The sequence below is a fragment of the Pectinophora gossypiella genome, chromosome 18 (genome assembly GCF_024362695.1).
Source record: "Pectinophora gossypiella chromosome 18, ilPecGoss1.1, whole genome shotgun sequence".
Classification (NCBI taxonomy): domain Eukaryota; kingdom Metazoa; phylum Arthropoda; class Insecta; order Lepidoptera; family Gelechiidae; genus Pectinophora; species Pectinophora gossypiella.
The window spans coordinates 2,142,273-2,166,494 of record NC_065421.1 but is presented as its reverse complement, the minus strand read 5'-3'; the positions used below and the strand labels follow the sequence as shown (position 1 = coordinate 2,166,494).

The 24,222-nt window shown below is 40.3% G+C and overlaps 2 protein-coding genes across 2 annotated transcripts; one reads left to right on the top strand and one right to left on the bottom strand.

The window, feature by feature from the left end:
• Positions 1-578: 578 nt before the first annotated feature.
• LOC126375343 (uncharacterized) lies at positions 579-2,113 on the bottom strand. Its single transcript, XM_050022286.1, has 3 exons — positions 1,953-2,113; positions 1,713-1,804; positions 579-912 (listed from the first exon to the last, which is right to left on the bottom strand). The coding sequence occupies exons 1-3, from the start codon at positions 2,004-2,006 to the stop codon at positions 696-698; spliced, it is 363 nt and encodes a 120-aa protein (XP_049878243.1). The 5' UTR covers positions 2,007-2,113; the 3' UTR covers positions 579-695.
• A 6,542-nt stretch (positions 2,114-8,655) lies between these two features.
• On the top strand, positions 8,656-23,901 carry LOC126375254 (polyribonucleotide nucleotidyltransferase 1, mitochondrial). The gene is made up of 13 exons (XM_050022177.1): positions 8,656-9,003; positions 9,595-9,803; positions 10,157-10,367; positions 10,975-11,141; positions 12,206-12,362; positions 14,257-14,470; positions 15,546-15,673; positions 16,212-16,402; positions 17,266-17,423; positions 18,281-18,468; positions 19,983-20,106; positions 21,033-21,266; positions 22,509-23,901. The coding sequence occupies exons 1-13, from the start codon at positions 8,888-8,890 to the stop codon at positions 22,659-22,661; spliced, it is 2,250 nt and encodes a 749-aa protein (XP_049878134.1). The 5' UTR covers positions 8,656-8,887; the 3' UTR covers positions 22,662-23,901.
• Positions 23,902-24,222: the final 321 nt, after the last annotated feature.

Genomic DNA, 24,222 nt, shown 5'->3' with positions numbered 1-24,222 from the left:
AGAAAAATCTTGTTCTTACTCTGTACAGCCACACCTTGTAAATTTTCAGGGTCATCAGACTCACACTCCAGAGATAAATACTTCCATTTCGAGGCCCCATGCGCTTGCCCGGAGCCAAAGAGAAAATACTTTGCTTCATTGCGGGACTCTTATTATGTTGTTTTAAGTTTACGCGGTAAAACACAATTAAAACACATAATAACGGGTTCTTACCGCGTTTAAAGCAGGGATATAAGACTCCCATATCCCTGCTTTAAACGCGGTAAGAACCCGTTATTATGTGTTTCTCTTATTATGTTTTGACAATTTACATCTCTCTTTATTTAAGAGCTGCGCTCTTGTCGGTGGAGTAATCGCCTCCAATACTCCATAGATAGGGCGTGTAGAACGGTGGTTGCCCCAATCGCCTTCCGTTCCGCAGTACACCGACCAATTTCTCAATCGGTGATGTTCTAGCTAGAGCCCTACCAGAATCCATTTCAATTTACATACCCATTGGTAATTCTAACTGAACAATCTAAATGTCTCGACATGGGTTTTAAACTCTGTGTTGGCCATAGATGATAAAAAGTCTAAAATACTTATTGCAATATAATAAAAAATATATTATTTATTTTAAAATTCAACTTAAGCAGCTATAAAAATAAAACATTGACATAACTTACTGATACACTTTTCTTTTTAATTTTCATTTCTTAACTAATAATTTCTACAACAGCTTCAGGTCTTTCAAGCCACACTGTATTGTCTCTATCCTTATATGTAGGTAAAATCTTCTTCATCCCACAAGTATGGCACGTCCACTCTATAATCTTTGACTTGTTTTTATTTTTAATCTTCATTGACGCTGAGGTTTTATGTACCAGCATGCATTTGCACTTTTTGCAAATCTGTCTCTTAATTTCTGGGTGTCTGTGGAAGGAAATATTTGATTTTATTGATGTGCTTATTACTATAACACACCCCGGACACTTCATACAAAACACCTCTTTTACACAGACATTACACATTGACGTTATCGCACATGCGCATCTGTGTGTGTTAGACGTCTGACGTACTATAACTTTGAATTTATTTATTTTTTACTTCAGGGGGTTAACTAGGCCACTTCGAATTAATTCATCTAAAAAAGTAATATTGTAATTTGAACAAATGTCAAATAGCAATATTGCTTTTTTACGTAAATTGCTTTACTTTTGCCCTGTATTACCCTACAATAGGATTAAAGTCGTAAAACCATAATGTATTTTAAAACCTGAACCCCATTTTTTAACTATTATGTCAGAAAATCACCAAACTCACACACATCAATAAACTTTTTATTATTTTTTATTTTTTTAATCTCTGCCTTCCGGGATTAGAGGAAGATGTTATGTGTATGACAGACTTATTTTGATAACTTTTTATTACTGTTATGGATTGATAGACTTTAAATTATAACCAGGTAGAGCCGGGACGAGCTGGTATTACTCTTACAATGGCAAGGGACGAAAGTTTATGAGAGAAGTAAAAGACAACTTAGGAGTCAAAAAACTTATTTTATTTAGTCCTAAGAATAAATAAATAGGCTCACACTCTATTATATGGGACTAAAATATAGCTGGCGGCGAGTGGGTGTATATACTATACTTACACCTCTGCCTACCCCCTCGGAGATCCAGGCGTGATGCTATGTTGTAAAAATAAAATGTTGTAAATGTAAAAACACTTACATTTTTAAAACATTCTTTTTCGCCACATTCACTATGAGATTCCCGTAGTACGAAGACAGTGCTGGATTCTTATCAACGATATATTTACTTATCTGAAATAAAATAAAACACGTACATTTACTTAAAATTCACATTCATCATCATCAGCCGTACGACGCCTACTGCTGGGCATAGGCCTCCCCCAAAATTCACATTAAGTAATTCTATTTCAATTAAAAAGTCAAATAAGTCTTTACTTACTTGATACAGGTAATTCATACGTTGAAAGGAATCGTATCCTTGCACTTTCTTCATATTTTTAATAAGTTTTCATTTACAAATGCTTTAAACTTACATAAAAACTTTATTTTGTTATCAATCAATAAATATAACCTAAAACGCAGAAAAATGACAGTAATGACAGTCATTTTTTTTTTTTTTTGGTTTGGTTTTCCCCGAAGGGTAAGGCAAAGGGAACTATGCCCATACAGCCATGTCTGACGTATTTTTTTTTCTTGATGATTAATGAAATGGTGAAAGGTGATGAATGATGATGATGAAACCTAAGCCCCCACCCTCGGAGTAGACTCCTACTCCGAACCCCAAACGAATTAACTCAAAAGTCCGCATAAACTTTTGAGCTATGAAGCGGCTTCCTAGCACGAAGCGAAAATAGGCAGATACACTTTGTTTATTGAATACTCCAATGTAATAACACTCGCGAATGTCTTCCGACTAACTTAATGCGATCATTAACCACAAAACACCACTTCGTATTAATTATTTAGATTATTCAATGAAGAAAGCAACTGTCCCGTTCCCGTTTCCCGCTAAAAAGCCGTAATGACAGTCATCAGCTGTTGGATAAGACAATCAAAAACCAAAAAGATTTTTTTTTTTTTTTTTGTTTTGGTTTTCCCCGAAGGGTAAGGCAAAGGGAACTATGCCCATACAGCCATGTCTGAAGTATTTTTTTTCTTGATGATTAATGAAATGATGAAAGGTGATGATGATGAAACCTAAGCCCCCACCCTCGGAGTAGACTCCTACTCCGAACCCCAAACGAATTAACTCAAAAGTCCGCATAAACTTTTGAGTCATGAAGCGGCCTCCCGTCACGAAGCGAAAATAGGCAGATACACCTTGTCCATTGAATACTCCAATATAATAACACTCGCGAATGTCTTCCGACTAACTTAATGCGATCATTAACCACAAAACACCACTTCGTATTAATTATTTAGATTACTCAATGAAGAAAGCAACTGTCCCGTTCCCGTTTCCCGCCGAAAAGCCAAAAAAAAAAAACCAAAAAGATTTCATGCACAAAGGGCTATGAACCTTTCTGGCATATCTCAGTGGCGCCACCTGGCGGACGTTTTAAAACTGCGGCGCACGGTGAAACCTGTGCAAATCGATAGGGGACACTTGTCTGAACAAAAAAGCTTTAATGGACCTATGCTCTAAAGTGTCACGTTTTCAAGATATCTAGCTTGAAAGTTACGAAAAGTGTCGTATGGATAAATCGATTTTACTCTTTATCTATATACAATCGTAATATAGTAAATACTTGCAACAACATTAATGGTTTTTGTCTTTACTACATTATATAGGAAGTACATAGGTACCTACTTAACTGTGCACACCTTATCTAAGGTTACTAATTGCAAACTGAGTTTATCAGTTTGTGTTATGTATGATATAGGCGTCATTTACTCCTTAACTTGATTTTACTTGACACAACGACAAGATCTAATGAAATATAAAATAGTTTACATTTTTATATACGCAATGCGTTTAGTGCGGCATCATTAGTACTCGTTAAAAAGCAGAATTCTCGAAGTTTAAGAAATCTGTGTAAGAGAAACAAAATGGTGTACTTATTAACTGCCATTTTGCTTTCTCGTTTAATTCCAGGAACTAGGAAAATGGAGGTCCTTTATTTAAAGTTGCACGAATTTCTATTGTTTCGGCGGAATCAACAAGGATAGCGAATAACCATACAATAAGTGTGAGTGAGACAACATCATAAAATAAATACAATAGGACGATTGGCAGCCGGGTGAACTTTCAGTCAGTTTGCCACTTTCATCTTCAACGTGCGCACGCGCTTTTCTCTGTTCTGAGACTCTATCCTGTTCATCCTGTTGTATTTGTTACCACTGTTGAGTTTGTTAATGTCATGGCCAGATCATAGAATTGACCATTTCATGAAATGATCGACCATTTCATGAAATGGTCGTATTTCATGAAATGGCCAACTTCAACTGACCATATCGTTTAAACGTCAGCGTTTAATGATATTTCCATCCACGTTTGGCCATATCATTAATGTAGGGTGTCCATGATAAGTGGTGTAATAAAAACGAGAAATAAGGTAGGAAATAATGTATTACTCTAGTACAAAGTACAAAAATGTTTAAAAGTCAAATAAAAATTAAAAAGTCATTTTCGATTAACGGAGTGTTGATGTAGTTGACATATACGCCGTAACTGCATCTCGCTTTGAAGTCGTCGTCATATTTTTTGACACTATTTCATGCCATTGGTCATCATTCAGTATACTTTTCGTGTGTAAGATAAACATACTGGCGGCGTAGCACCCTAACCTACCGTTATGCCTTGTAAAAATTATAAAAAAAAGGATTATGATAATTTAAATTATGACAAAAACATTTATGCGTTTTAATAGAATCCCGTTTCAAGTAGTTAATGCCATCTGCGGCAAATCTACAATAAGTCACATCAAAAAAAGAAACTTTACGGACAGTAGGATCGTCTATATTTTTCTTTTTTAAAATTAATATCTCTTCATTCGCAGTTTTAATTATATCATATTTTGAAATCCAATAATAGTCCATTGATTTACGTAGCGTGGTCACTCGACCTTCATTATTTGCCATATAACCTAAAAATAAAAATAAAGTTGCTGTCTACTGTTAATACGAGTTTTTCTTTTCACCTTAGTGTCAAAACATTGCTTCACTGCACTTTTATCTTGTATTTGCTCATTATTATTCGTATTATTCGCGTTCACACAAGAATAATTATTGTCCGCCGCCATTATGCAAAACAAAAACAAAGCGACACCAGCGCCACTACCGGTGGATAATGTTACTATTTTACGATATGATCGCTAACGTTTGGCCATATCATGAAGTAATCATGCATTTAGTTGGTCATATCGTTAAACGTTTTGTGTTCATTGATCTGGCCAAACCACATCATGATGTGGCCAACGAATGTTGTTCTATTTCATGAAATACGACCATTTCATGAAATGGTCGATCATTTCATGAAATGATCAATTCTATGATATGGCCACGATATTAATATTCCTCTTGAGTTTGTTAGTATTTTTGTTGACTTTGTTAGTGTTATTGTTGAATTTGTTGTTGTTGTCTTGGCAAGATGTCCAGTCATGTTGGTGCCAGGCAATGTTTTTTGTTGTGGTGTAAGCACTGTTCGTGGCCCGCGCCAAAGATCTCGGCGTCCTATACAGTCTTACTTGACAACTGAAGATTATATTGCTAGGCACCCCAACATCCTGAATTATGCTCGCCACTTATTTGACGATCGAGAGCTAAGTAATCTTATTTGAACATTGAAAAATTAAAAATCTCAGTATGCAGTGTATCTGGTATCTATATTATAGTCCCTGGTCAGTATAATACATAAAATGACAATGTATAATTCGGCTCGTTTCTCAATCGTGCTTTTCATAATCGAAATGTCATATGAAAAAAATTCGTGTATGGAAATAATATATCCTACTTTATCGAAGCTCTTTCATTATGTAGCGTCTTAGACGAAGTGTAATCAAAGCAAAACATTTTTAACAGAAAGTCGTGAACTTATCTCTATTATAATTAGCTAGAGATAGCTCTTACGCCAAGCGTATCACTTGTGTACCAGACTTACGCTTTCAATAGATTTTATAGCCAACTATTACCACTTAATTATGTATAATAAAATATATTTGCATTTTTTTGTAACAGTAGAGAGTAATCAGTTCATATTAATGCAAGCACAACGGTAAGGCTGTTTTTTCATCTGACATGTGCTACGTTGCTAGGTTTAATATCCACCAATCAGATAATTGGGTCTGATTCTGATCGGCACAATGAACCCGATTGTAGGGTATGAAACGTAGCATCTAGCATGTTACTGGTGGAAACGCAGTCTAAATGTGACGTACTTACTTCATTATTGATGGAACAGTATTCTTATCGTTTCCAGCTAACTACGCAATACCGAATATGCCACATTTAAAAGAGGAAGTGAGGATTGCTTGCGCCCTAATAAATGCCTTCGGAAAACGGGTGACAGATCACCCACTCGTAAATGAAATAACGATATATACCTTAAGCACGACGCCCCAAACTATCTGTGCGAGTTTGTAATACAAAACAATTTAAATCAACGCAGAGCCGCTTTCCAAGCTATAAACTCAAGTGAAGGCTTTTTCCATCTTATCATTATGAGGATCTGTTGATAATGTCTCTGGGGCCGTATCTCTGAGGACGCAGGCAAGAAGCTACTATGGCGAACACCTAAAAGAAAACGGAACGTTTTTCATTGAAGTGTATGAAGATTTTGAAGTTGCCTATAATTTAAATCAATACAACATAGTAGTTTGTGATCCTTGGCTGACAAGAGTTAAAATACACTGGAGGCACCAGAGCAACAGAATTTATTTTGTATATATCTTGCTAAATAATAGTTTGGAAAACAGAAATAAACTTGTCGGTCACTATTGCAGCTGTATAGTTGGAAAACGGACACTCGGGTGCTGTGCTCATGTCATGTGCATAGTTTGGTATATGGGATGGACTCGGCACCAAGAAATTCAACCCCCTGCTGCCTTTTTAGATCAAGTTATTATTTCTGATGAAGAAGAAGATGGATTATTCAAGAAGACTGATATTCATTATCCTAATAGGTACGAATTTTTATAAAAAAAAGCCTATTTGTTATAAGTATATATACACTGTATTTATTCAATAACAATTAGTATTGATTTCATTTTTAAGCAAAATATAAATAACTATATGACTACTTTTACGATGTTTTATTTCATACTTATAAAAACACAACTAAGAAAATCGATGAATAATTGAACAATGTGTTCATGTAATATGATTGTTATGAACTAAAAAGCTTAAGGTCCCGTTGCATTGAAGGCACACACCCCATTGGTGTGTCTATACAAACTAGGTATGTTCCATACACTGCTGTAAAGTAAAGTAGTCCTAAAAGCGAATTTTCACACCCCACCTGCTTTCACTGTGATTAAACATTTAAGCTGCCTTTTATTGAATAAACATAAAAACTCAAAAAGTGTGAAATTGTTAGACAGTCATAGCAAATAACTTTGAGCGTGATTACCACGAGAATAAGTCATGAGCTGTACATCTCACGACTCGTTTCTGGATTTCTTTTAAGTTACACATAAAAGTAAGTTATAGATATTTATTTTATCTATTTTCTATTTATTTATTTTTCAATAAAGTAAATATGTGGTATATTAAACACTAATATTCCATGCATAATCACTTAGTCACTATATTCCAATTGCATATAAAAGTAAAATCGATTTGTTCATACAACACTTTTAGGAACTTTCAAGCTAAATATCTTGAAAACGTGACGCTTTAGAGCATAGGTTCATTAAAGCTTTTTTGTGCAGAAAAGTGCCCCCTATCGATATGCACAGGTTTCATCGTGCGCCGCAGTTTTAAAAAATCCGCTAGGTGGCGCCACCAGGCTATGCCAGCCTCCATAGTGAAATGTTCAATGCCCTTTCAAAATAAGACTATGGATGTGGCTTTTCGGCGGGAAACGGGAACGGGACAGTTGCTTTCTTCATTGAGTAATCTAAATAATTAATACGAAGTGGTGTTTTGTGGTTAATGATCGCATTAAGTTAGTCGGAAGACATTCGCGAGTGTTATTATATTGGAGTATTTAATAAACAAAGTGTATCTGCCTATTTTCGCTTCGTGCCGGGAAGCCGCTTCATAACTCAAAAGTTTATGCGGACTTTTAAGTTAATTCGTTTGGGGTTCGGAGTAGGAGTCTACTCCGAGGGTGGGGGCTTAGGTTTCATCATCATCACCTTTCATCATTTCATTAATCATCAAGAAAAAAAATACGTCAGACATGGCTGTATGGGCATAGTTCCCTTTGCCTTACCCTTCGGGGAAAACTAAAACAAAAAAAAAAGACTATGGATGTGCGAGAGAGTACTGGCCACTTTTTCCAAAAAAAAAATGATTAGAAAGCTATTTCTTTAATAAAAAAAAATATTTGTACTCATAATCGCATTTAATGGCATTTCATGGGTTTTTTTCACTTCATAAAACCAGAATTATTTTTTTGTTAAGTTTTTTTTTTTTTTTTTTGTTTTGTTTTTCCCCGAAGGGTAAGGCAAAGGGAACTATGCCCATACAGCCATGTCTTACGTATTTTTTTTCTTGATGATTAATGAAATGATGAAAGGTGATGATGATGAAACCTAAGCCCCCACCCTCGGAGTAGACTCCTACTCCGAACCCCAAACGAATTAACTCAAAAGTCCGCATAAACTTTTGAGTTATGAAGCGGCTTCCCGGCACGAAGCGAAAATAGGCAGATACACTTTGTTTATTGAATACTCCAATATAATAACACTCGCGAATGTCTTCCGACTAACTTAATGCGATCATTAACCACAAAACACCACTTCGTATTAATTATTTAGATTACTCAATGAAGAAAGCAACTGTCCCGTTCCCGTTTCCCGCCGAAAAGCCTTTTTTTTGTTAAGAACGCAACCTCATTTCGCCTAAATTGCGCTTATTTCTTATGAAATGCGTACAAAATGTATGCTGCTGCACCGCTTTTAAATACAATCAAATAAACATTAAATTACGGTATGGCGGTGGTATAATTTTCATTGTAAATAAAATAAGTAAAAGTAAAAAGGTTTTTGTTTGACTTTGACATTAGGGGAAATACGCTATCGCGGTTTCGTAATTCGTAACTTTTGTTATGAAAAATCCAATAAAAATCATGAAATCTCATTAATTTTCTGCATCTGCAATGGTTATTTAGTATTAAAGATATTTTTAATACTTTAGCACAGTAAATAGAGTGACTTAGTGTGGTAAATAGTGACCTTTGTTGACCCGTATCAAGAAGTGATTTTATTTATAATGTTTATTAAAAATCGAGTTATTCTTTCAAAACTAAGGGTAAGAGGAAGATATTACTACAGATTATTCTCAACAAAGACCAGTGTGGGTGAAGTGGAAGTTTCTTTTACAAACGGGTAAGAATTTTGAGGTTATGTTTTACTTTTAGGTTAAGTATTAATTGGAAATTCATTTTTTTCCTATTCATTTTTTATTAAATCGAAAAAATAATGAATGTTGTTAAAATTTTAGTTGACATAATTTACACAATTTATTTTAAAGCACTTTTTTAGCACCTGTAATTTAGTTTTCTTTTTTCTCATGGAGCTGAATGTATATTTTCTGCCGATTTATGACTGCCTACCACGATAGGGATCATGGGCGTAATTTAAGACTTGTTTAATAATATAAAATATTACCACTACTCTATATTAACACAACCATCCTCCTTGATAAGGCATACTGAAATATATATTTTTATTAGATAAGCTAATATTTTTATTTATTTTGTTTGGGGAGCTTACAGCTTAATTCACACAATGTTACACTTAGTAGACCATTTATCTTTTTATTTATTTATTTTGCATGTCACATGCATGATATTTAATTGTTACTGTTACTGGCTGTCTTTAAAGAAAATAATAACCGAGACACCAGGGTTGATGATGTTGGTAATCCATCTCACAACCCACATGATAGAAGAAGTTTAAACAAAACTTACTATTCAGGATCACACCGTTGAAGTTATCCACGGGTCGATATGCAAGGTTCGCTGATGGAGCATGTGTTGCTTCTCTGGGCAACACAAGTGTGTTGGCGACCGTAGTATCAAAGGCGAAGCAAAGTCCAAGTTCGTTCCTGCCGCTGGTAGTGGACTACAGACAGAAAGCAGCCGCTGCTGGACGTATACCTACTAACTTCTTGAGGAGGGAATTAGGTGTGTAAAGTTGCTGTTTGTTTTTTTTTTTATATAGCCGGATAGCCGAAGGGAGTGGTACATGTTTAAGGATGTTAGTCATGTGTCCCGCGGCTCTCGTCCGAGTCTACTGTTTGGCACTTAAAACCCACTACGATAACTAGTTTACCAACATTTGTATTCATTTCATTAATGCATGCGTTGAATATCTCTCTCGTCACGTATGTCAGCTGGAACAAATCTCTACCTTGTACTATTTGTGTTCTTTGTATATTCCTTCTGGCTATTTTATTGTGTACAAATAAATAAATAATAAATAATGCAGGTAAGGTCAAATATGAATTTAACTTTTAACCATGACAATTTTACCCCAGGTCCAACAGAACGCGAGATCCTGACCTCCCGTCTGATAGACCGGTCCCTCCGCCCTCTATTCCCGGAGGGCTACAAGTACGACACGCAGGTGGTATGCAACATGCTCGCGGTGGACTCAAGTAACCCTCCGGAGACAGTGGCTATCAATGCTGCCAGTGCCGCGCTTGCGCTCTCTGATGTACCTTGGAATGGACCAGTTGGAGCTGTCAGGTAGGGTTATGGTTATTTACGTTACATGCATTGTCACAACCCGATTAAGAAACTGCAAGAAACACCTAAAGTATCGTTTTACAATTTAGTAATTTGCGTGTCTAATATCAGTTCCCAGGCAGCTAATTCCATGCATTCCACACTTCAGAACCCCGAAACCGCCCACGCCGGCATGGTGAACGATTTCCCTCATTTAGAGTTTAATTATTTCCAATATAACCCTCTCAGGCACCCTAAGCCGAGGTTCGCGACTGGGCACCCTAAGGCCTAAAAGGCCTAAGGTCTTAAATTCTGTACCAGATCAGAGCCATCAGCGCTCCCCATTTGTACGGCCAAGTAAATAACGCCATATACGACAAATCTACATACAATAAGTCACGTCAAAAAAAAAGCCTTTTTTTACGTTTACGTTCTTGGAAGCGCCCACTATCATCTTATAGCAAGCTATTATTCAACTAAGATTTTTTTGAAGGACTTACTCCTGAGCGGCATATGGCCATTTAACAATAAAGACCCAGAGGGGGTGAGGTCAACACCCAATACGTATTGGTGCGGGGCGAAGAGTGACCGTTCTATACTTAGTATTATTCTCTATTCTATGTCACAGGCTAGGCCAAATCGACAACGAAGTGATAGTGAACCCGACCCGCAAGGACCTGGAACAGTCGACGCTCAACCTGGTTGTCACGGCAACTAGAAGCAACCTCGTCGTGATGCTGGAGGGCAGTGCTGCTGATATCCTGCAGCAGGATCTGCTGAAGGCCATCAAATTAGGTACGAATGTAAGTCCATTCTGTACAATGATATCTTTCAGGTTATTTTTCTTTTTCGATGCCGATGGCGAATAAAAACACAATTTTTCATATGGGGAAGAAGTGAAAATGGAGAGTCAGGATCGTATTTGGTGGAATTCCGTGGTCTGTGCCTTCCATTACGGGAAATCATCACTAATTTAAGAGCCTCGCTCTTGTGGTGTGGCGTTCTTCACGCTACTTTTTTTAGGGAAAAATAGGGCAGTGGTTTCCCTCTTGCCTTCCGCCCCGCAGTACTCTGTCTGACGCGAGCGGGATCGCGCCCAGTCTAGTCTATTTCAAAGCTATACTAAGACTCCTGTCCTCTGCCTCTGAATACTACTGACAGTTACTGCTGCCCTATGTCAGGTTCCAGGTTACAGTCCTTGTGACTTGCCCCTTCCGTCCTGCAGTGCCGTACCGATGGCTCCCATCTTTGCCTCTGCAACCATTGAGGTCTTCAGCCGTATCGCTGGGTTCTACATTATACCCCGTAGGTCTGGGTCCCTATCCGAACTCAGCCACCATCTCACTCTCCCGCGGCAAGGATGCGCCGTTCAGGAATTTCTCCAGTGGAGGGCAGAGAAGATGACTCTGTCCCCTGGGGCCGGGTTAATGGTCTTGTATGAAACCAAAACCAAAGGAATTATGGGGAATCTCTCTCTCTTTTTATTTAAGAGCTGCGCTCTTGTCGGTGGAGTAATCGCCTTCATTACTCCATAGATAGAGCTTTTTTTTTTTTGACGTGACTTATTGTAGATTTGCCGCAGATGGCATTAACTACTTGGCCGGACAAATGGGGAGCGCAGAAGGCTCTCACCCGGTACAACGTTTAAGACAACAGCCTGAGGGTGCCCAGTTGGGCGCGAACCTCGGCTCAGGGCGTCGTGTGAGAGGAAAAATATTTGAAAGAATTAATCGACCCTAGCGGGTCGATAGCGATAAGCGCTGAATGAGGGAAATCGTCGACCACGCCGGCGGGGTCGGGATAGATAGAGCGTGTAGCACGGTGGGAATAGGTAACTAAATTTATTTCTGACTTTCCAGGTACGAAAGAAGCCCAACACATAGTCCGGGGTATCGAGAAGCTACAGAAGGATCACGGCAAATTGAAGAGGGAATATGAGACGACGCCGCCCCTGGACCAAACCATCGTAGACACTATCAAAACTCTTTCCAGTATGAAGATTAGGGAGATTCTCAGGTAACATAACATAGCATAAGGCCTGTCTGTATCCCTGAATCCTTTTTTTTTTGTTACGAAGGGGAAATCCTCATGGATACCTCGCCACCCGGGGGAGCGACGAGGTTATGTCGGACTCTTACCGACTAATGGCCCTCTGCTGCGCATGTCGGGAAGCTCCGGGATCTCTAACGAACGCACCGGTGCTTCCCTCGCGCCTGCTATAAAAAGCGCGTCACGGGGTAGGTCCCAACCCCTACGCCATCCCAGTTTTACGGCAATGCGAGGCCATGTCACATTGCCGTCCCTCCCGGAGACCGTATGAAGAGCGGCTCGGGCCCCCGCCCTTACCACTCACGGTCTCCAGTGTCCCCTTTCAGTCGCCTTTTACGACAGGCAGGGGGTACCGTAGCCCTATTCTTGCGCCCGGAACTACAGGGCGGATCCCTGAATCCTATGCCTACCCCACAGAGGTAAACCTCTACGGTTGTCTATTTTTACGCATAATTTTTTATGTAATAATTTACCATGGCATAATGTTACTTGTCCTATTATTAGTTACGCATAGTATTAATTTGTCATAACTTTTTAAGCATAATTTTGAAACTCATAACTACCATAAGCATAATAATTAATGACAATAATGACATATAAGCCTAAGTATTATAAGCATAAAAACTATACTCTGAATAAGAAAAGTTTTGGCACAACTTTGAACATTTCCGAAACTTACTTTTTCCTTGGTTGCATTTGGTCCATGATTGTGACTTTTTATATTTTTTGACTTTATTTCATGTTGTTGGTGATCATTCAGTATACTTTTCGTGTGTAAGATAAACATACTGGCGGCGTAGGGGTGGCCCAAGGGCCACCCCCGCCGCACCCTAACCTACTGTTATGCCTTGTAAAAATTATGACAAAACACTATTATTCTAAAAAATAATTATGGATACCTATTTATATGCGAATCAAATTTATACCAACAAATATTAGTCCGAAAATAAGTTATACCTAACAAACCAGTATTCTTAGATGTTATAATGGGAAAGTACTATTATGCTTAAAAACGTTATGCGAAAAGGATTATGATAATTAAAATTATGACAAAATAATTTATGCATTTTAAGAGAATCCCAACCTCTACATATGTTTAAGTCCCATGTAGGGAATAGGGGCGAGCCTAATGCCATTAACCAGGCACAAATCCTGGAAACCACGTGATACCAATTATCTATGATCCAAACATGAATTCATACTCATAACATACATACATAAACCCACGCCCATGTTCCCCGAAGGGGTGGGCAGAGCCGCAAATAATTAGAAGACTATTTGCAGCCACTCATAAAAAATTAACAAACAGTGTTTGTGTGAAGTATTTGGCAGACAAGCAAAGTCCAATCGAATTGTTTGGTACAACAGCCTCTGTGGTACAGTGGTGAAGCATTGGCTCACGATCCGGAGGTCCCCGGTTCGAATCCCGGCGGGGGAGTTATCACGTCAAAATACTAAATGACTACGGAATTTGTATGAAAAAGCACACTATGACGGTCATGGCAGAGCGTAATACAATTTCGAACTTATTATTACGTGTTTTTTCATTAAAAATACATAAATAATTTAAAAAAAAAATGATTTTTCGGCAGTTTTAGATCTATCTTTATTTAGTAATTAGACCTTGCAGCACGGCAACTGTGCCGCGCGCGGCCCGAATTATATCGAGGGCTTAAACCAATAGCCGTACGACGTATATCTACGTAGATAGCTTTGGCTGCGTTTATTGGTCGAAGCCCTCGATATAAATAAATCGCGCCGTGGGCAGCGCTGTTGTCGTGTAGACCCTGTACAATTTCATGATTTATCTTTCTTATAGAATACCACCCACCCAGTTACCCAGTTATATTGTTTTCTCCAGTGACCACTCGCACGACAAACTGTCTCGCGACAACGCCATCTCAGACCTTAGACAGACGGTCCTCAACCAGCTGCGAGACACGGAGGTGGACGTCAACATCTTACAGGACGCTTTTAACACCAACCTGAAGCAGATATTCCGGGATATGATCTTCGAGACTGACTTGCGATGCGATGGCCGGCATCTGGATGACCTCAGGGATATTAGTTGTCAGGTGAGTGTCGTGTCGTGTACGATTATATTTTTTTATGACGATTATATGACTACTGTGAATGTGTTCTGTTTTGAGTGAGTTTTGGCCCCAACTGAGGCGATTATGATTTTGATTATTTTTGATTATTATTTGTTTTGTATGTTGTGTGCAATAAAGTATGTTTGATTTGATTTGATTATGAAGAGACATAGTAACGAATACAGAGGGAGATGATTCTACTCAAAATTCTAAAATTCAAGTGGAATATCCTGTCGGAAAATTCATGAAAATGTTGGTGTTATTTTTAATTATTTTCAGTTCCATACTTTTGCGACGGAAAATTCCACTTCATATCATCTCACAATCATGGTCTCAATCATCCCTCAAAGTTTTCGTTACGATATCACTAACACCCCATATAGTAGATTTTCCTTGGATGTTATTTACTACTTGGCTGTACGGTCGCGAGTACTAATTTGTATACGATACAATGTCACATTAAAAGAAAAGAAAGGAAAACATGAAACAGTAGGACTAGGGCCCTGTGCTGGGAGGTTTTCTGGCCACGTCTTTCCCTCAGCGTTACAGATTCCGATGTGGTAGTAGTTTTACAGCTAGTTACATAATATGTAATTTAATTATGTCTGACGTTCAAAAAGCGCTAACTTTGTAAGCCAATTTTGAAAAATAAATATTTTTGAATTTTTTTGAATTTTTTGAATTTTTTGTCACATTAACTTTTTGACAAATTAAACCGTAAGTCTCATTGAATGTCAAATATGATAGTGCGATAGGGTTCTAAAGTGGATACATGATATTGCTCACGACTGTACATACTACATCCCATAAAACGATTTTAAATATCTTATAAACCAAAAGCATGTCTTATTGTACAGTCATGAGCAATATAATGTACCCACTTTAGGACTCTGTCGCACTAACATATTTGACATTTAGTGAGACTTACAGTACAATTTGTTAAAAAAGTTAATGTGACATGGTACCAAAGTGTATACATATTAATGCTCGTGACCGTAACAGTTACCTTATATGAGTGCAATAGAGTACATTTGTATGAGTCATACAATGATTACAGGTATCCCTGTACGAGCCACTTCACGGCAGCGCGTTGTTCCAGCGTGGGCAGACGCAGGTGCTGTGTACGGTGGCTTTCGACTCCCCCGACAGCGCGCTCAAGATGGATACACTTACCATGCTCACCAGGTAACTACCGTCTTTGTTAACTTGGTGACTGCTTTTATTTCACACCCCCTCCGGTTGATTGAGGGGAGGCCTGTGCCCAGCAGTGGGACGTATATAATAGACTGTTTATGTATGTATGTGTATACTAAAAAGTAACGGCCTCTGTGGTCCAGTGGTTGAGCGTTGGGCTCACGATCCGGAGGTCCCGGGTTCGAATCCCGGGACGCATATCATAAAACGTCACTTTCTGAGGCTCTGGTTTGGTTAGGACATTGCAGGCTGATCACCTGATTGTCCGAAAGTAAGATGATCCGTGCTGCGGAAGGCACGTTAAGCCGTTGGTCCCGGTTACTACTTACTGATGTAAGTACATTGTTACGTGAGTCATGTCAGGTGCCTTTGGCGGCTAAATAATAACCCTGACACTAGGATTGATGAGGTTGGTAATCGTCCTCACAATCCACACGATAGAAGAAGGTTATTATTATTATTTATTTTATTCAATTCCGGTAACTAAGACCCTGACATTCTCGTAATTTACACATGCATGATTTTACAGTGGCATAAAAGAAAAGAGCTTCTTTCTCCACTACGAGTTTCCGTCATACGCGACGGGCGAAGTGGGGAAGGGCGGAGCCCCGGGGCGGCGCGAGGCGGGCCACGGCGCGCTGGCGGAGCGCGGGCTGCTGCCCGTGGTGCCGCAGCAGCCCTACGCCGTGCGGCTGACGGCCGAGGTGCTCGAGTCTAACGGTTAGTCTCTTTTCAAGTCGTACAAATAGAACATACATACATTAACTCACGCCTATTTCCCACCGGTGTAAGCAGACACTATGGAATAGGGTAGTTTCCAACGAATAAAATCAGTTACTTTTTACTAAACGTCAAAACACGAAATGACTATGGAATTTGTATGAAAAAGCGACCGGTGACGTCATAGAAAAACGTGATAAAATGTCGCTATTATATTTTTTTTCTTTACATAGATCGTACTGAACCTTTTCTAATGATGTCTCCAATCGTAGAAACATAAATACTCTTTGAAAAGGGTACATTAATAAATGTGTGAGGAGCTCGGTGGCGCAGTGGTAAACGCGCTCGGTCTGCGATTGTTGAAGTTAAGCAACTTTCGCAAAGGCCGGTCATAGGATGGGTGACCACAAAAAAAAAGTTTTCATCTCGAGCTCCTCCGTGCTTCGGAAGGCACGTTAAGCCGTTGGTCCCGGTTGTATTAGCAGTCGTTAATAACCACCAATCCGCACTGGGCCCGCGTGGTGGTTTAAGGCCCTATCTCCCTATCCATCCATAAGGAAGGCCCGTGCCCCTGCAGAGGGGACGTTAATGGGCTGGTGATGATGAATAAATGTGTGTACATAAAAGTTCCTCAGCCATCAACAATAGCATAACACCGAATGTCCTTTTGGGGTAGTCAGAGGTACATCCATCGCAAGATGAACTAAGCGCACACGCCTCACCTTTCTGTTAGACCAACGTGGTGGTGAGCCGTATCGCCGTCTACAATGGTCGAGCCAACTGTGCAATTAACACACGATCACAGTGACTGTTTGTGTGCACCACACACATTTGTCGCTAAAGGTGAATGTGTTTGCCTGCAGGGTCGAGCTCTATGGCGTCAGTGTGCGGCGGGTCGCTGGCGCTGCTGGACGCGGGCGTGCCGCTGGCGGCGGCGGCGGGCGGCGTGGCCGTGGGGCTGGTGTCGCGGCCCGACGGCCACGGCGGCCTGGACGACTACAGGATCCTCACTGATTTGTTAGTGAGTCACGGGTGCAGATTTTATACTAGATAACAATATATGGTCCATTTAGTAACTGGTCCATTCCAATAGAGGTTTATTTGGCAGGTAGTTCATTTAAGAACTGGTCGGTTTGGCAGGTGGTCCATTTTGGAACTGGTCTCTTTCGATAGTGGTGCATATTTGGAAGGTGGTCCCAAGGAATGGTACCCACGACCCCCGGATCGTGAGCCCGACGTTCCACCGCTGGACTATGGAGGCCGATTACTTATAATACTTGTCCATCCCTAATCAATCGCGCGACCGTGAATTTACATACATATGTGTAATGTAAATTCACGGTGCCTGAGCATTGGCTGCCTTATGACGGGTATAGGCGTCGTGGCAGACCTCCAAAGAGATGCCGGAGGGACTGGCCGGCATGCGCACAGGACCGCAAAAATGGAAAGAGGAAGGGGAGGCCTTTGCCCAGCAGTGGGATCTTCTAGGCTAGATTACATTATATGTGTAATAATTTAACAGCCTCCGTGGTCTAGTAGTTAGAGCGTTAGGTTCACGATCTGGAGGTCCGGGTTCGATTCCCGATGGGGACATTGTCGAAATCACTTTGTGAGACTGTCCTTTGTTTGGTAAGGACTTTTCAGGCTTGAATCACCTGATTGTCCGAAAAAGTAAGATGATTCCGTGCTTCGGAGGGCACGTTAAGCCGTTGGTCCCGGCTATTAGCCGTAAAAACACCTCCACCAACCCGCAGTGGAGCAGCGTGGTGGAGTATGCTCCATACCCCCTCCGGTTGATTGAGGGGAGGCCTGTTCCCAGCAGTGGGACGTATATAGGCAGTTTATGTGTAATAATTTACCCATTTATTTTCCCCCTAGGGCATAGAAGACTACATGGGAGACATGGACTTCAAGATAGCGGGCTCAAAGAAGGGCATCACAGCGCTCCAAGCCGACATCAAGATCAGCGGTCTACCGCTCAAGGTGGTGATGGAAGCCGTGCAGAAGGGCTGCGACGCTAAGAGTCGGATCATTGATATTATGAACCAGTGTATTGATAAACCTAGGTGAGTAATAAACTTTTTTTAAACGTTTCGAACGTCCGTTTAGCAAGTGTTCCGTTTAAGGAGTGGTCCATTTAGGAACTGGTCCGCTTGGATAGTGGTCCATTTAGGAAGAGGTGTATTTAGAATGTGGCCCATTTAGGAACTGGCCCGTTTGGATAATGGTCCATTTAGGAACTGGCCCGTTTGGATAATGGTCCATTTAGGAAGAGGTGTATTTAGAATGTGGCCCATTTAGGAACTGGTCCGTTTGGATAGCGGTCCATTTAGGAAGAGGTGTATTTAGAATGTGGCCCATTTAGAAACTGGTCCGTTTGGATAGCGGTCCATTTAGGAAGAGGTGTATTTAGAACGTGGTCCATTTAAGAAGAGGTGTATTTAGAATGTGGCCCATTTAGGAACTGGTCCGTTTGGATAGCGGTCCATTTAGGAAGAGGTGTATTTAGAATGTGGCCCATTTAGGAACTGGTCCGTTTGGATAGCGGTCCATTTAGGAAGAGGTGTATTTAGAATGTGGCCCATTTAGGAACTGGTCCGTTTGGATAGCGGTCCATTTAGGAAGAGGTGTATTTAGAACGTGGTCCATTTAAGAAGAGGTGTATTTAGAATGTGGCCCATTTAGGAACTGGCCCGTTTGGATAGCGGTCCATTTAGGAAGAGGTGTATTTAGAACGTGGTTCATTTAGTAACTGGTCCGTTTGGATAGCGGTCCGTTTAGGAAGAGGTGTATTTAGAAAGTGGTCCATTGAGAAACTGGTTCATAAGGGAGGTGGTCCATTTAGGAACTGGTCCATATTAAAAGAAGAACTTGGGAACTGACCATTCTGTAAGTCATAATTTAGCCGGTTTAGGAAGACGGTCGAAAAGCATTTTCGACTTTCCACCCCGTAACTATGGGAGGGTATTAAATAAGCAGTAAATAATTACTGAACATACATGGGGGTGTTTCTGGTAGCTAATGAGCCCCTCTATCTAATTTTTCATTTTGAACCTGAACTTCTGGGCCACCCTGTATACGAATACTGAGGGAACTCAAGAAAATGTTAGTGTTTTATGTTTTTCAAAATTATTTTCAGTTCTATGGAACGTAAAAAGAAAATAAAAAATCACCATTTAAATCATGCTTTAAAACGGAAAATCCCACGTGATATCAACTCAGAATCGTAAGCTGAATCATCGCTCAGTATTCGGTATGGTGTCACTCATCATCATCATCACTAATTTAAGAGCCACGCTCTTATCGATGTAGCACTCTCCAAGCTATTTAGGGAAAAATAGGGCAGTGGTTTCCATCTTGCCTTCCGCCCAACAACGTGTATTGTCTTAATATTACATCATTACACCATCATTGGGCGGAAGGCAAGAGGGAAACCACTGCCCTATTTTTCCCTACAAAAGTAGCATGGAAAATGCTGCACCGACAAGAGCGTGGCTCTTAAATTGATGATGACACCATCATTGTGTCACTAATAATTTCTCTAAATAAATTATTTTTATTACCTAATGCTTGTTTTCAGACAAGGAAGAAAAGAAAATATGCCAGTGATAGAAGAATTAGAAGTGGAAGCCCACAAGAGAGCGAAGCTGCTCGGTCTTGGAGGCATCAACCTGAAGAAATTATACGTGGAAAATGGGGTGCAGGTAACTGTCATTCTTCTTCTATCGTGTGGGTTGTGAGGTGGATTGCCAACCTCATCAACCCTTGGTGTCAGAGTTACTATTGAGCCGCCAAAAGCTCCTGACATGACTCATGTAACGACTACGCACTTACATCAGTAAGTAGTAACCGAGACTAACGGCTTAACTTGCCTTTCGAAGCACGGATCATCTTCATCATCATCAGCCCATTAACGTCCCCACTGCTGGGGCACGGGCCTTCCCTATGGATGGATAGGGAGATCGGGCCTTAAACCACCACGCGGGCCCAGTGCGGATTGGTGGTTATTAACGAATGCTAATGCAGCCGGGACCAACAACTTAACGTGCCTTCCGAAGCACGGAGGAGCTCGAGATGAAAACTTTTTTTTTGTGGTCACCCATCCTATGACCGGCCTTTGCGAAAGTTGCTTAACTTCAACAATCGCAGACCGAGCGCGTTAACCGCTGCGCCATTGAGCTCCTCATCGGATCATCTTACTTTCAGACAATCTGTTGATCAGCCTGCAATGTCTTAACCAATCACAAAGTGATTTTGGTAATGTGTCCCCACCGGAACTCGAACCCGGAAGCACCGGAACGTGAGCTCTACGCTTAACCACTGGCATCCTCTCTGCTCCACACCAGCGGCTGAGCTAAGTTTACCTCAACCCCTCCCCCCCTCGGTCTTACTTTAGTCTTCAATCAATACAATACAAATATACTTTATTGTACCAAAATAAAAAGCAATAATTACAAAAGAGTCTTAACTAGATATGCAACTAGGCATATCAATCGTATGGACATAAGATGTTACACACACAGATAAGAAGAGATAATGTCAATGTGTAGTATCTGTGTAAAACTAGGAGTTTTGGATGAAGTGTCCCGGGTGTGCCCATGTTATAAAAGACTGGTTTGGTGTTTCCCAGGTAACCCCAATAGACGAAACGAAGTACACCGTCTTCGCGCCGTCGCAAGCGGCGATGGAGGAGGCTCGCGCGCGGATAGCGGGCTGGCTGGCAGCTGAGAGGACCCCCGAGCTGGAGTTCGGAGCCATCTACAAGGCCAAGGTGGTGGAGGTGAAGGATATTGGGGTGCTGGTCACCTTGTATCCTGGGATGTCGCCCGCGCTCGTGCATAACTCGCAGTTGGACCATCGAAAGGTGAGACCCAGTTTTTTTTTAACAACATAACATTGAATGACGCCTCATCATCACCAGCCCATTAACGTCCCCACTGCTGGGGCACGGGCCTTCCCTATGGATGGATAGGGAGATCGGGCCTTAAACCATCACGCGGGCCCAGTGCGGATTGATGGTTATTAACGACTGCTAATGCAGCCGGAACCAACGGCTTAACGTGACTTCCGAAGCACGGAGGAGCTCGAGATGAAAACTTTTTTTGTGGTCACCTATCCTATGACCGGCCTTTGCGAAAGTTGCTTAACTTCAACAATCGCAGACCGAGCGCGTTTACCGCTGCGCCACCGAGCTCCTCAATCCCTGCATGACGCCTGTATCCTCGTAAATGTAAAATCAAATCCTTTATTCGCATATGATTCATGGTTTTGTAAACAGTTGGTAGGTTTTATGTTCTAAGTATCACATGATCCGCTTGATATAAGCATGCGAAAATTTAGGACGTAAGTAGGTAGGAAATAGAAATACTCTTTATTTGATTTTGAAAAGTGTACATTAATAGATGGATGCTCATAAAAGTCTCTCCTTACTACTACTACTACTCCTCCCCTTACTACTACTGGTCCTTACTACTGGTACTTCTCTCTCTTTATTTAAAAGCTACTCTCTTGTCGGTGGAGTAATCGCCATTATTCCATAGATAGAGCGTGTAGAACGGTGGTTGCCCCAATCGCCTTCCGTTCCGCAGCACACCGACCAATTTCTCAATCGGTGATGTTCTAGCTAGAGCCCTACCAGATTCCATTTCCTCGGCCTCCAACCAGTACTGATACCGCTGCTGCCCGGCATCAGGGGTGCGCTCCTGAAGTAGCGGCGCCTACTCGCTACATCACAAGATCATCGTAGAACCTAAGTAGCATTTTATAGGTTAGCCCGTCCCAGGTACCTAATTAGGTAATTAGGTAGGTACTTAATTAACCAATATAAATCTGCTTACTAACTTAACTAAGCTAATAAAAATCTAATAAAAAAAAACAAACTTACAATAATTAACAAAAATAAATATATAGTCTCAAAACTCTCTAAACATTATTAATATTGAACTTCTTAGTATCTTCAAAGTAATCTTTTAAGCATGGTGTTTGTGGCAGCACGTTAGTCGAAAGGAGATTTCGCGCTAATCTTGTAGAGATTAGTGGAAAGGACACATCCGTCCAGGAAGGATATTCGATCTTACGATTAACCTATTTTTCCGTTCAATTCCAGATAATGCATCCGTCAGTGCTAGGCCTGGACGTCGGGTCCGAGATCCAGGTTAAGTACTTCGGCCGCGACCCTGTCTCGGGGCAGACACGGCTGTCTCGCAAGGTGCTCACGTCGCCACCACCCGGGGTGGTCAGGAAACTTGACAAGAGCTAGTGTGGTGGACTAAAGTGGTGTCTGGTGGACTAAAGTAAATAAAAAAAAAAAAATACTTACCAAAGTGCATACAAAGACAGTGAAGTTGATAACAATTGTAAATACATAACGGTACAGTGATATTTTAACCGACTTCGAAAAAGAAGTGAGTGGTTAATGTGGGTAGAAAACCAGTGGACAGCAAAGAAGTGATGTGAAGTGTAGTGATGTGATGTATATAAGCTCACGAGTATATCCCAATCGGGGTAGTCAGAGGTACAAAAATACTAAGTACCCACACCTCTTCGAGCTTTCTGTTAGACCAATGTGATAGGTGAGCCGTATCACCGTCTTTAAAGGTCGAGCCAACTGTGTTAGCGAGAGCTGCACTTATTTTATTTATATAAATAACTCATTGGTGCAAGTCTGGTACCGGGTTTCGAACCCGCGCTCCTAATGTAAGAAGCAAACCTGTGTACCACAGGACCAGTGCCTTTTTTTTAAATTGTGAACTTAACTTAATTTTTCTTTAAATTGATATGAAGGACCTTTATACTAGTCGTCACGAAATTAGTGGTTTAGACCCCGAGCCAAGATTCGAAGCTGTGACATTGCAAATTGTATTGTTTTTTTTTTAAATTAAGATGGGTTCGCTCTTGCCTTCATTCTTCAACGAGGAGAAGAGATCGACGGTGGAACGAGCTTACCCAGAAAGGCACTAGCACTCTCACACACGCGACGGAACGCAGCAAGCTACTTGGCGCTGGACTTTAATGAGAGGGTGGTCGCAAGCCAGGCGGTCCCTTACGGGCCCTACCACTCTGCAGGGGGATCATGCAGCCGTCATCACTGACTGGGGAGTCAGGTGATGCCGTTGCCCAGGGTGGACCACTAGGAGGTAGATCCCCTTCCACCCTTCTGTTTAATAAATCGATGATAAAATAATTCTCAAATTATCATATTTATTCTAGGACTTCTTATCAACAGTGGCTATTAGTTGTCTTTGTTTACTTGTGGCTCTGCCCACCCCATTACGGTTTACGGGCGTAGTAATGTATGTATCTCAAATTATCCGTTTTTCAAAGAATAAACTGAGAAGTGAGAACTTATTAAAAATATTTTGATTGGAATTAAGATATTGCATATGTCCGATTTGATAATCTGTATAAAGTGATATAAAATTGTATTGAAATTTTAAAGATACTGCCAAAAATTTTGTAAATAGGTAGAAGTAATTATATTAATAAATTCTTTAAGTACATACGTACATCTTTAAATTGTCCGTTTATTCATTCCCACTCTTTCACGCTTTATTCATATTCATATATTCATATATTTATCATACATTGTCATTATTTATATATCATACATTATTAACATTAAGTATAGTTAAACATCATTATTTTATAAAAAGAAAAAAAACAACAATTTAAATTATATCCTTAATAACAATAAGTAGTTAATATTTAATATGAACTAGATCAGAACACTTCACTATTCATTCAACAATGAACTAATATATATACATACATATATTACTATATCTCTGTCATATAGGGCTAACATCCACAACGTGATAAAA

Bases quoted from the DNA above. Each gene is read 5' to 3' on its own strand.
- LOC126375343 (XM_050022286.1), bottom strand. From the start codon at position 2,006: ATGAAGAAAGTGCAAGGATACGATTCCTTTCAACGTATGAATTACCTG. The intron at 1,805-1,952 runs GTAAGTAAAGAC...ATTTTATTTCAG, and splicing joins GTATGAATTACCTGTATCAA to ATAAGTAAATATATCGTTGA. The intron at 913-1,712 runs GTAAGTGTTTTT...TTCCTTCCACAG, and splicing joins AAAAAGAATGTTTTAAAAAT to ACACCCAGAAATTAAGAGAC.
- LOC126375254 (XM_050022177.1), top strand. From the start codon at position 8,888: ATGTTTATTAAAAATCGAGTTATTCTTTCAAAACTAAGGGTAAGAGGA. The intron at 14,471-15,545 runs GTGAGTGTCGTG...CAATGATTACAG, and splicing joins TCAGGGATATTAGTTGTCAG to GTATCCCTGTACGAGCCACT. The intron at 20,107-21,032 runs GTAACTGTCATT...GGTGTTTCCCAG, and splicing joins ACGTGGAAAATGGGGTGCAG to GTAACCCCAATAGACGAAAC.